The 13,066-nt window shown below is 53.6% G+C and overlaps 1 protein-coding gene across 1 annotated transcript in view; it reads left to right on the top strand.

The window, feature by feature from the left end:
• KIRREL1 (kirre like nephrin family adhesion molecule 1) overlaps positions 1–12,407 on the top strand; it is a 109,495-nt gene extending 97,088 nt beyond the window's left edge. The window contains exons 7-15 of the mRNA XM_083591110.1: positions 143–291; positions 1,031–1,158; positions 3,868–3,994; positions 5,490–5,590; positions 5,787–5,985; positions 7,204–7,311; positions 8,638–8,777; positions 8,950–9,027; positions 9,985–12,407. Of these exons, the coding sequence (XP_083447236.1) occupies positions 143–291; positions 1,031–1,158; positions 3,868–3,994; positions 5,490–5,590; positions 5,787–5,985; positions 7,204–7,311; positions 8,638–8,777; positions 8,950–9,027; positions 9,985–10,449 (1,495 nt within the window). The 3' untranslated portion in view covers positions 10,450–12,407. The remainder of the gene's footprint in view (positions 1–142; positions 292–1,030; positions 1,159–3,867; positions 3,995–5,489; positions 5,591–5,786; positions 5,986–7,203; positions 7,312–8,637; positions 8,778–8,949; positions 9,028–9,984) is intronic.
• Positions 12,408–13,066: the final 659 nt, after the last annotated feature.

Raw genomic sequence — 13,066 nt, 5'->3', positions numbered from 1 at the left:
TGTCCATTTTATCCACTGCCCCTTGTGGCAGGGAGTTCCACAGTCTATCCCTGGGAGACAGCTCCTAGGAGGAGGGTGGAAGAGGGGGTTTCAGAAGCCTCCCTGCTTCTTCTGATGCCACTTTCTCCGCCCCCGCCCCCAGGTGGGCCAAAGGCGGCATCATCATCGAAGACGCCAAGGAGAGCAGGTACGAGACGCAGGTGGACTACACCTTTTTCACGGAGCCCGTCTCGTGCGAAGTGCACAACGATGTGGGGAGCACCAACGTCAGCACCCTGGTGGACGTGCATTGTGAGTGTGGCTGGGGGGAGGGGGGGCGAGGAGGTGACCTGGAAGGGCTCACCTGGAGATCCTGGCCAGAGGCAAAATGGGAAGAAGGCACAGGGGCAAATGTCCCCTTGGTACAGACTCACAGGCAAGCGAGAGGCAGGATCAGAGTTTGGGGAGCATCTCCAGCCAGGGAGGGGGTGGCCTGGGAGAGGGGCGTGGCATGGGAAGGGTCCCTAATGCAGGAAAGAGAGGCCAGCCCATCTTGAGCCCTGTGACCAAGTAGGTCACTGTTTGACTTCCTGGAGGAGCGGCATTCGGTCAGATCCTGGCCAGATCCATTTACCAGCCAGCCAGTCCTTCTGTGTTCTGCTGCCCACGATGTCTGCCTTAATACACACACATTTTAGATGTAAGTTTGGCTGTCACAGGTTCAGTCAAGAGAGAGAGAGAGAGAGAGAGAGAGAGAGAGAGCGAGCAGAGCCCTGCCACAGGATCAAGCCCAAAGGGGGTCCCAGCTAACCTGGCGTTCTGTTCTCGCAGGGGCCAGCCAGGTGCCCCGACGGGAATCCCAGAAGCAGAACAGGCATGCAAAAGCCCTCTGCAGTTGCCTCGCCTGGTATTCCGAGGTAGACTGCCCCTGGCCATGGAGATTCTGCTCTCACAAGAGACTTCTTTATGGAGACAGGGCCCAAGGCCCACCTGGTCCGGTCTTCTGAGAGAGATGGGGGCAGATCTCCTGACGCTCCCGTTCTCTCCCCAGTTGCCCCTCGCATCGTGGTGGAGCCCAAGCCCACGACCACCAACATCAGCCTGGACGTGACGCTCACCTGCGTGTGGGCAGGGAATCCGCCCCTCACCCTCACCTGGACCAAGAAGGAATCCAACATGGTCGGTACCGTTCTCTTCCCTCTCCTCCTGACCCCAACCTACTCTCTTTGGGGCAATCTGGCCCCGGGTGCCCCTGCCTTGGTGTTGGGGGGGGTTCCTGGCCTTGACAGGGGAGCAAATTAGGCCGGCCGTTGCCATTTCCCGATTGCTCAGAGGAAAACAGGCTTGTGCCTCCCGGACCAGAATGTTTATTTGCTGGGTTATAAATGAGGGAACTGCCTGCGTTTCATCTGCTGTTTCTATCGATCCGTTTGCAAGTGTGTGTGTGCTTTTGCAGTGAGTGAATTTGCTTTTGCAGCGTTTTTGCGGTGGTGATTTGTTGGGTATTTTAAACAAATCCCTTCTACCTACTCCTTGTCTTCTCTTTTTTCTAAAAAAGGTGTATTACATACACACTTTTTTGGAGTTGTTCTCTAATAGAAATATTCTGGATATCCGTTCAGGCTAAAATCTCTGATATATTAGGATATCGTATACCATTGGGACCGAAAACAATTCTGCTTAGTTTTCTAGCAGACGTTATTCCAAAAAATGGTCAAGAAATAGTGTTTTACCTTATAACTACTGCTAGGATTATAAGAACATTGTTTAAGGGAAGCATATCTCCTACAAGATCTCAGTGGATTGAGAACATTTGGCCCATAGTAACTGTGATTAAGCTTATTACAAAAGAACACACATAAAGCAGCCTAGCAGACTGAGGGGGGGAAATGTATTTTTGGTAATGCTTTGGAACAACAAGTTAAATGATAATAATATTCAACCTTATGCTGCTTTCAACCTGCTGAACAGTATTTCTTTATGATCTTTTATCTTGGGTTTCTTATGTTTATTAAAGAAATGGTTTTTCTAAAATAAAATCCATGCAAGGGGGCCAGCAATATAGACCAGTAAATAGATAAAATGGACAGGGTGAGATCCAGCTAACGAGTCTTGTCTGGGACCACTTCTGCTTGTATTGTGGAACATCTCTCCTCCTCCTCCTGTGCCCCCAAAATCGTTGCAATTCTACGTGCGGAAGTTGCCCCCTGGTCATTTGACCCTTTTTAATAGTCTTTCTCTCCTAGAAAAGATTGCACAAGGTACCCTGTTTAAAGTTTAAAAATCATGCATGACTTTTGCTTGGTATACAGAAGCATATTTACATGGATTTATACATGAGACTGACTAATATTTACAGACTGATTCTAAGGCACAGAGCAGCATAAAAACAACACCTGCTGCTCTCACAGTTAAAAGTCCCTCTCTCAGCAGTCGATGGTGGACCTCACTGAAAACACTGCTGCCCGTGGTTGTGGCATCGAGGGATCCTGGGCTACAGCCGTAACCCTTTGCCTGGTATTTGGGGTGCACCATCTGCACAGGGACGCGGGTGGAGCTGTGGGTTAAACCACAGAGCCTAGGACTTGCCAGTCAGAAGGTCGGCAGATCGAATCCCAGTGACAGGGTGAGCTCCTGTTGCTCTGTCCCAGCTCCTGCCAACCTAGCAGTTCGAAAGCACGTCAAAGTGCAAGTAGATAAATAGGTACTGGTCCAGCGGGAAGGTAAACGGCATTTCCGTGCGCTGCTCTGGTTCGCCAGAAGCAGCTTAGTCCTGCTGGCCACATGACCCAGAAAAACTGTCTGCGGACAAACACCAGCTCCCTCGGCCTATAGAGCAAGATGAGCACACAACCCCAGAGTCGGCCACGACTGGATCTAATGGTCAGGGGTCCCTTTACCTTTACTATCTGCACAGGGGGAGCCCTTAAATCAGGGGTTGGCAAAGTTTTTGTGGCTTGGGCCAGTTCACGGTCCCGCAGACGCCGCGGTGTGCTGGAGTGTGCGCACGCATGAGCAAATGCTATTTCCGGTGCGGAGGAGGCGTGCGCAGCTTCCCATTGGCTGCAGGAGCTTCCTGCAGCCAATGGAAAGCCGGCCAGCATTGCAGAAGGCGGTCCCCGTTCTGCTCCATGCCGGTTTACAGCAGCGCGCGGAAGCTGACCCAGCGGGCGGTGGGGGTCCATGGGTTGGTTAAATGACCCCCATGGGCCGCTTGTGTCCCATGAGCCTTATGTTGCCGCCCCCTGCCCTAAATCAACACGAGGGGTGAGAAGGAGGAAGGCTGTTCTACCTGCCAAGCCAGAATGCTTTCGCTGACTAAATGTTTCACCGTAGCGCATCACCAAATTCCTTTCATGGTTTAGTATATATTTCAAGTACAGATAACCTTAATCATCCATAGCAGGCCATTGCCATTATTGTTTTAAAGCTGTTTTAGCATCCCTGCGTAGGCTATAGGGATCAAATAGACACACCAGCGGCTGTGGAGTTTCCAGATGTTGTTGGGATCCAGGTCCCCTCAGCCCCGACCTTCAGGGCTATCTGTCCAGGGTGGTGGGGGTTGAAGTCTGGCCACGTCTGAAGGGCAACAAATGTCCCCCTCGCCACCCCTGGGATGCAGTGTTCTTGAGGTCCGTGGAGCGTCACGCAAGCGATAGAGAGAGGAAGACCAAGACAAAGACAGAGAAGACAGAAGAAAGGTTGTAGGGAAGGGAAGACCAAGACATCCAGACAACGCTATGCTAGTTTGGGTTCAGGGGAAGGGCTAGGGGTCTGCTGGAAAAGGGGAGAGGGAGACGGTCGCCTCCTTGCAGCTCCAGGCTTCGTGCGGTCGCAGGATCCCTCCTTCCTCTCTCCCTCACGCTTGCACCCCGCTTGCATCCTCAGGTGCTGAGCAACAGCAACCAGCTGTACCTCAAGTCCGTCACGCAGGCGGACTCCGGGCTGTACGTCTGCAAGGCCATCGTGCCGCGGATCGGGGTCGGAGAGAGAGAAGTCGCCCTCATCGTCAACGGTGAGTGAGGCCGCGAAGCGCAGAGGCAGCCGCTTCACCTGTTGGACTACAAGCCTGATGTCTGCTGAGACAGAGGGTGGGGTTCCTTCCAACTCTGCAGTTCTGTGGTCCTATCTGCTGGCGGTCCTGAGGGTCACCTGTGCTCTGCCATAGCGCTTGTTCATTTCAAAGGGGCTGGCACAAGGGAGGGGGGTCCCTCGTTGGATTGTGCCCTGCACTGCCCTACACACTTTTCAGGCTCAGAAGTTGCAGGTACAGCCTGCCCTGACTGTTCCCCCTGAAAATACAAGAGAGAGAGGGAGGGAGGGAGGGAGGGAGAGAGGGAGGGAGAGAGAGAGAGAGAGAGAGAGAGAGAGAGAGAGAGAGAGACACCCAGGTTAACAGCAAAAAGTACTAAAGAGACAATGAACAAGAATCTGGGTTCCCTGCAGGGTCTGTTAGCAGTGGGAGCCGATCTAAGGATTTGGAATCGTAATCTCTTCCTAATGTCACCGAGCAAAATTTCCTAATCCTTCTCATTAGTGGAGCCTGTTGTCTGAGCTGATTGGGGTCTCCGGCTTTCCTTGGAAAGACGGGTCAGAGCAGCGGGTCGTTGGGGAAACCGAGGCTGGAGAAAGGAGCGCTGCCGGTGGAGCCCTGTGGGGAAGCTGCTTCCTTATTCAGTGCATCATCTATGGAACTCCCTGCCACAGGAGGCCAGGATGACCACCAGCTTAGATGGCTTTAAAAGAGGATTGGGCAAATTCATGGAGGAGGAGAGGGCTATCGGGGATGGCAGCCATGACGGCTTGGCTTGGCCTCCACAGTCGGAGGCAGCAATGCTTCTGAACGCTCATTCCTGGAAACCGCAGACGGGGAGGAGGCTCTGTGTTCGAATCCTGCCTTTGGGTTTCCCACTGAGGCATCTGGTGGGCCACTGTAGGAACAAGATGGGGGACCAGGAGGACCTGAACCCAAGAGCAGCAATTCTTCCCACTTGTGATTCTCAGCAGCTGCTGTTACTCAGAGGACTCCCAGCAGCGGAGGGAGCACACAGCCGCTCTGGCCAGTCGCCCTCCATAACCCTCTCCTCCTCCATGAATTTATCTTATCCTCCTTTGAAGCCATCCAGGTTGGTGGCCATGGCTGCCTCCTGTGGCAGGGAGTCCCACAGTTTAATTCTGTGCTGCGTGAGGAAGTCCTTCCTTTTGTCTGACATTCCCCTTGCCAGATGCCCGTGGGTCCTATGAACCTCCGCCATGTCTCCCCTTCCTGGCCTTCTCTCTAGACGAAAAGCTTCAAGTGCTCTTCCGCAACAGTCACTTTGGGGACTAACTTCTCCCATCAGCCTCTGCCAGCTTGGCCCTTCCTGGGAGCCGGGGGCCACAACAGCTCAAAAGGGGTGGGGGCAGAGGAAGTGTTGCTTTCATTCAGCTGCTTGCTGACTTTCTCTCCCCCAACTAAAGGCCAAACCTTTTCTGCCCTCAAACGTCTTCTTCCTCCCATTTTTCTCTAGGTCCCCCCATCATCTCCAGCGAGTCGGTCCAATACGCCGTGCGTGGGGACCAGGGCAAGGTGGAATGCTTCATCGGAAGCACGCCTCTCCCTGACCGGATGGTGAGGCCCTCCTTGGCAGTTGGGCGGATCAGTGCAGTAGGCAAAATCGAGAGCTCAGTGGGCAGAGCTGGAGGCTCTGGGTCTCGGGGTTGTGGGTTTGAGCCCCCATTGGGCAAAAGATCCCTGCATCGCAAGGGGTTGGGCTGGATGACCCCTGGGGGCCCCTTCCAACCCTGCCATCCTATGATTCTCTAAGGCTTGGAGCTGGAAGGAGAAGTTTTTGGAGGCGGGCACCCTGGAGCGCTACACCGTGGAGAGGAGCAACACCGGGAACGGCGTTCTCTCCACCTTGACCATCAACAACGTGATGGAGAGCGACTTCCAGACCCACTACAACTGCACGGCCTGGAACGGCTTCGGGTCTCGGACGGCCATCATTCAGCTGGAGGAGAAAGGTCAGGGGGGCAGAATCGTTAGTCAACTAAAAACACGTGTGCAGAATTCTGGCCTAAGCAGGAATGCTTTCAGAAGTTGCCCCGATGAGCGCTGTTGAAGGCAGCTGCCTGCTGTCAAGAGGCGGGGAGTTCCACAGGGTGGGTGCTGGCACACGGAAAGAGGGAGTCCTTGCCAGTGCAGGACAGGGATTGCGTGACCCCCGTAATGTGCCAGTAAAAGGCAGGTAAATCACAACAGCAGCAACACGTGGGCAGCCTGGCTCTGCCGGGTCAGCATGTCCTCTTCAAGCGAGAGGCAGAAATGAAGAAGAAGAATCTTTCTTTGCATCAGCCCCTGACCATAGCAATAAAATAAAATGTACCGAAGCTAGAGGTAAAAACGTCACTATACAAAATACATTCTGGAGGTTTATATCAAGAATCAAATAAAGATCTTATTCTAATTGTCCCTGCTAAATTTTTTAGAAGTGAAGCACCCAAGTTCTAGGGTTGCCATATTTCTGTATTTACTTTTACTGTATTTTTGGTTTTTATGGAAGCCGCCCAGAGTGGCTGGGGAGGCCCAGCCAGATGGGCGGGGTATAAATAATAAATTATTATTATTATTATTATTATTATTATTATTATTATTATTATTATTATTATTTCACAGAGCAAAAACCAGGAGACCCCAAAATTGTCCTGGTGTTGTTTTTTACAAAGACGCCAAAAAAAACCTGCGGTTTTTCGATTGACTTGTCTAACGTCCAGGCCAAAGCGTCCCCTTTTGGGAATTTCCTCCGGACGTCAATTCCGCCTTTAAAATCCCAGTCATGCCTGGGAAATTCAGGGCGTGTGTCAGCCCTGAAGTTTTCTGCGCTTGACAGAACCACCTTTAAAAGGGGGTTGGACAAATTCATGCAGGAGACGGCTGTCCGGGGCTCCTGGCCACAAGGGCCCCACTCTGGCCCCACAGTCTTCTGAATGCCAGTGGCTGGAAAATGCAGAGTTCCTGCTCTTGAGCCTCAATTCCCGCAGGCATCTAGCTGGTCACCGTGAAAACAGGGAGGCTGGACGAGATGGACCCCCTTTGGCCTGATCCTGCAGGCCCTTCCTGTGTTCTTCAAGTTCAATTAAAATGAAGGAGGAGTTGGGGGCAGATCTTTCAGCCCCTGTGCTTGGAGATGGGGGAGAAAGAGAGAGACCTTTCCCCACCCTCCTGCCTCTGTCCCTTTGCAGAAGTTCTGCCCGTGGGGATCATCGCTGGTGCCACCATCGGGGCTGGCATCCTGGTCATCTTCTGCTTCGTGGCCCTGGCCTGCTTCCTGTACAGACGGCGCAAAGGAAGTGAGTGGGACGCACCGGCAGGTGGAGAGACGGGGCAAATTCACTGGGGAGGGAGTTCCACAGGTGTCTGGGAGCAGCCACCACCGAGAAGGCCCTGCCTCTCCTGCCTCCCCGCCAAGCAGGCCTGGGAGGGTGGCCGGACCGAGAAATGGGGCCCCCTGAAGATCTCAGAGCCTGGGCAGGTTTATATGGGAGGATACGGTCTGAACGCAGGCTGGGCCTAAGCTGTAAAGGGCTTTATAGGTCACAACCAGCAGCTGCACTTCCTGCATCGCAGGGGCTTGCAGTTCTACAATTCTATGATCTGGTGGTGGGCACAGATATTGTCAGGAGCTCAGCCTACACTCGAGTAGGACCCTGTATTCATTCAACTTGTTTTTATTATTGGTTGTTAGCCGCCCTGAGCCCGGCCTTGGCTGGGGAGGGCAGGGTATAAATTTATTATTATTATTATTATTATTATTAGAGACACATGCCCAACTGGCATGTTCCCTCCCTCCTGGTCGATCGTTCGGGAGCTTCAAAATCTTTCTTCAGCCCGAACATCACAGCAACCGATGCCAACCGACATCGGCACACTTAGGGATCCGCAGAGTTTGCGCAGTTGTGTAACAGACCTCAGCAACTCAGCATTTTGGCTAATCTACTTTATTTACATGTAAACACACACGGAGCACTGCAACGTGGCTCCCTCTCTCTCTAGCATCAGACAGCAAAGAGAAAAAAGAACAAAGGACAATAGTCCCAATTCATGGAACAGAGGAACACAAACACCCTGTCTCTGTCACTTCCCACATATACCGTATACCATCATGTGAAAGACAACAATCCCATGACTGCAGTCACCAAGCAGGAATTCTAACAGATATCCCCACCTTTACCCTGAAAAGAATTGCAACAGGCCTTAAAATAATGGCAGCTATAATTATTTATGTATGCCACTACTGCAGCCCGTGTTTTGCTAGCCCAAAAATGGAAAACGAGCGAGGTCCCAACCAAAGTAGAGTGGCAACTGAAACTGATGGAATATGCACAGCTTGCAGATTTAACATATAGATTAAGAGAACAAGAAGAACATACATTTAAAGAAGACTGGGAAATGTTTACTGATTATTTGGGTGAAAATTGTGTACATTTAAAAACACTGGTAACGTTAAGATAAATTCAACAGTGTAAACCACGTGTAAACCACGGAAAGAGAAGACAGGAAGTCATTGATTTAAGGTCATCTAAATGAATATCTTGAAATGTAAATTAGAAAAATTTAATAAAACTATATATATATTTAAAAAACCACAGCATCTAATTGAGCTCTCCCCCATCCAGGCCGCAAGGACGTGACGTTGCGCAAGCTGGACATCAAGGTGGAGACGGTCAACCGGGAGCCTCTAACGCTGCACACGGACCGCGAGGGGGACACGGCCAGCGTCTCCACGGCAACACGCATCATGAAAGCCATCTACTCGGTGAGGTGCCATTTCCCGTCTGTAGGCTGTTGCCTCGAAAGCTCGTAGGTGGGGTTGGGGTGTGAGCTCCAGGGGGCGGGAGGAAAGGCTGGTTTGTGGCTAGGAGGGACTGAGAGAGTCCTCCATCCACCTGCCCACCGAGGTCCCTGACGTTCTCTTTCCGTTACCCCAGCCGTTCAAAGATGACGTGGATCTCAAGCAAGACCTGCGCTGCGACACCATCGATACTCGGGAAGAATATGAGCTGAAGGTAAGATGAGCCTGGGAGACAGAGAATCAAGAAGCAGTTGCATAGGAACAGGCTGTAAGAAGAGCCAAAGTGAGCCCATCTAGTCCAGCCTCCTGCCCACACAGTGACTAGCCAGATGCCCCCAATGGGAAGCCCTCTCCTCTCCTGCGGTTTCCACCAACGGGCGTCATTCAGGTGGCCAGCAGCCATGATTAGCCCTCTCCTCCTCCATGAATTTATCTCATCAGCTGGATAGCGCTGTTGGTTAGAGCCTGGCAATGACAATGCCAAGGTTGCAGATTTGATCCCTGCATGGGACTGCTGCCTATTCCTGCCCTGCAGGGGGTTGGACTAGATGATCCTCAGGGTTCCTTCCAGCTCTGCAATTCTATGATCTTCTTCTGAAGCCATCCAGGTCGGTGACCATCCCTGCGCAAGAGAGGTTAAAAGAGGGAACGGAATTGAGATTTGAGGGCATATTATGAGGCTTCCTGCCTCTGCTGGCTTTGGAAAAGGATAACATTAGAAAATATGGGTGTTTTAGATTTGGAAGGTCATGATAACAGATTGGGTTAGCATGCATATCTGTGGTATGAAAAGGTAAAAGTCCATAAAGGATTTTTAACCCACTCGGTAAGGAAATCAATCTATGGTGTATGGGAGAAATATAAATATTTTATAGATAAGTAGAGAACGTTAAGATATGCAGTGAAAAAGGGCTATTAGTGGACGGAGGGGAAGAAGAAAATCTGAGAATTTGTAGGATTCTTTATGTTTTGATTATATTATTTGTGTGAATGTAAACTAAACTGTAAAATCAATAAAATAAAATAAAATAAAGAGGGAGTGGGGAGGTGGGTGCCCGACTAGGGATTTCAGTCACGTGCCAACCACGACGCCCTCCAACCACTGCACGGCGCTGCCTCCCAGTCGGTTCCTTGGCTTGACTCTCCCTGCTCTCCCCTCTTTCTTTTCCAGGACCCGACCAACGGCTACTACAACGTCCGCGCCCACGAGGACCGCCCGTCTTCGCGCACGGTGCTCTACGGCGACTACCGCAACCCCGGCCCTTCCCGCTACGAGGCACGGCCCTCATCCTGCCTCTCTCACTCCAGCGGCTACGCCCAGCTCAGCACCTACAGCCGGGGACCAGCCTCGGAGTACAGCGCTGAGCCCGTCCCGGGCCCCGCTGCGGGCGCCTCCACGGCCGAGACGGCCAGCCAGCTCTCCTACGAGAACTACGGGGGCCACGGGGCCTTCCCCCCCAGCGCTGGCTACGCCACCTACCGCCTGGGCTACACCCAGCCCCCTCCGCCCGCCCTGGACCGAGCCCCCTATGACACCTACGACCCCCTGGGCAAATACACCACGGCCACCCGCTTCTCCTACACCTCCCCGGACTACGGGCATCGATTCCAGCAGCGGATGCAGACTCACGTCTGAAAGCGGCCAGGACTGGGGAGGGCAGGCGGAAGGTACCTCACGACTCCCCCTGATATTCAGGGGCTCTTCCCCGCCCCCCGAAACCCGGCCCCCTTCGCCCCCCCCCTGCAGGCTGGACTCGCAGACCTTCCCTCGGACGAGGGCGATACCCGGGGGTCCGTCTTTCAAAATCCCCGAGCTTCCTTCCGCTGTTTCTCAGAAATATTTTTCTTCCTCCTCGCATGAAACACTGCTGTGATGGGGGGGGGGCTTTTCCGATTCATGGGGGGCTGCAAGGGTGTCGAGCGAAAAAGGGGGGCATCTTGTGAGACTGGACCCTCCTCTCTGCCTGAGGCAGCGCCTTAGTCTCGCGGTGGACACCTGCAAGGAGGTGAAAGGTTGGAAATGACCAAACCAGCGGGGGGGGCGGGGGGCAGTGTGGCTGTGCTGGTGTTTGGCTTGGCCCCAAACAAGAATCTGGGGGTACGCGGGGAGCCATGCGTTGCAGTCGGAGGGGGTTCTCATCCTAATGAGTGAAAGACAGAGAGAGGCTGGTTTTTATGTCATGTGGACTAGCAACTTGACTACCAAACGGGGTCCCCACCCCTTCTTCTGTTCTGCGCTTGGTGCAACGATACCTCCTCTGTCAGAGCAGGTGGAAACACCCTTCTTTGTCACAGAGAGGCATGCAAATGGGCCTCTCTGGCGGCACATGCTTTCACATCTCCCCACAGCAATGGAGCCCCACGTCCCTTGGGGTGCGAGCTGATTGAGGTCTGGGGCTAATGTTTCACCCACCGAAAACATCAAGAGAGCCTCGTCCCGCCCGCCTTGAGGCCGTGACCGAGCTCCTTGCAGAATTTCATAGACTCGCAGAATTGTAAGGTTGAAAGGGCCCCCCAAGGATCATCTAGTCCACCCCGCTGCCATGAGGGAGTTGATTTGGTACGCCAAAGGATCCTGTCTGGGGTCCTCTGCCTCTTCACCCTCACCACCAGATTCAGAGGCCTGGAGGAGAGAATGGGCTGAGCTCCATTGCGATGCCTCGTCTCACCTGCTTCCAAGACTTTATCCCTCCTCGCCCCACTGTTGGAGGGGATGGGTGCTGGGGGAGGGGGCTCTTGTGGGAGAAACCGCCAGAAGGAAAAGGCCAAGGAGCTCTCCTGGGTCCCGTCCCTGTGACCTCTGGCTGTCTTGCTCAAACACCCCCTCCCATCTGGCTTCCATTCTCTCCAGGCTCATTTCCTGGCCATGAGGACCAGCAGCTTAAGAGGTTTAGGTAGAAAAATCAGAGCACCAGCCAAGACTCTCAGGAAACTGAAGTCCACGGAGGGTGGCGACCCAAGGCTGGGAGTCTCTCTTCCCACCTCGCCCCTACGAGGGCAGGACACATCCCTGAATCGTTCCCTGGAGGAGGGGGCTCTATTAGGGGCTGCCCCCCCCGACCACCCCCTGCTCCTGCTCCCTGCCAGTCTCCCCCCCCCCTTGCCAGCCACACCCTTTCTCCCTTGCACTTTTAAGGGGCGAAACAGATTCTCTGGCTGTGGGTGGTTGGAGGGTTTTTTAACTGTGGGGTGGAGGGAGAGGCGCGCCGAGAGATGGGGCAGCCCAAGTGCCCCGGCTGGAAATCGCCAGGCTGGAAGGGACCGCGAGGGTCATCTAGTCCAACCCCCTGCATTCCAGGAATCCCTGCTCAGGCCTCCCTGATGGGACCCCCCACCTCTGCCTAAACACCTCCAAGGAAGGAGCGTCCATCCCAGGGGACCCTTTCCTGAGTCCAGCAGACGTCTCCCCCCTCCCATCCCCCTCTCCCTACTTTGTGCATTCCAACAAGGGGGCTCCGCCTCCCCTCTCTGTGCCAGCCCTTGCCACCCAAGGATCCGCCTGCCTCCCCCCTTTGCTGCTTCCTCCCTTCCCTTGACCGCCAATCTTCTGCACTTCCAACGCAGACGGTTGGGTTAAACTGATTTCTCTCTTAATGCCGTTTATTCTTGACATTTGTGCGTCTTCCCTCCCCCTTCTCTTCCATCTTCTTCTCCTCTTCAAGGAAACCCACTCCCCACTTTTTAAATTTTTGTGCCTTAAAAACTCTGAGCTTGATTTGGCCACTAAGAACAGCCTTAGGCATCCTTTGGGACGACACCCCTGCCAGCTCCGAGATGGTACGGCCGTGTGGCGCTGGGGCTGGTGGGAGTTGGAGTCCCACGGCGTCCGGTGGGCCCCACATTGGGGAGGCTGACCTAAAGCACTGAGCAGAGTCTCCACCAGCGGCAGGGGGTGGCAGACCCAAAGGTCCAGATGGGGGGGCTTCTCCCCCAGCAGTTTTGCAGGAAGCGAAGAGCTTTGGCTTCTTGCGTGTTCCAAACGCCCCACAATTTTATCCTCCCTTTTTGCTCTCTCCTCCCCCCTTCTGGGCATGCTTCAACTCTCAGGTGAGCAACGGGGCTAAGAGATGCACAACTGGACTCCCGGCGGACCTACAAAGTGAGATTCTCACTTACCCCCGCCTTTGCATGCTACATTTCCAGCTGCAAGCTGAAAACAGGGGTTTTTTTGGCAGCGGGTGCCCTCTGCACGTGACCTTGAAGCCCCTGGGCATAAGAATGTGCCCACACAGAGCACCATCTTGTGGTTGCCT

The sequence above is a fragment of the Podarcis filfolensis genome, assembly GCF_964270895.1.
Source record: "Podarcis filfolensis genome assembly, chromosome: 16".
Taxonomy (NCBI): domain Eukaryota; kingdom Metazoa; phylum Chordata; class Lepidosauria; order Squamata; family Lacertidae; genus Podarcis; species Podarcis filfolensis.
The sequence above is the reverse complement of the archived record's forward strand: the minus strand, read 5'-3'. Positions and strand labels throughout refer to the sequence as shown.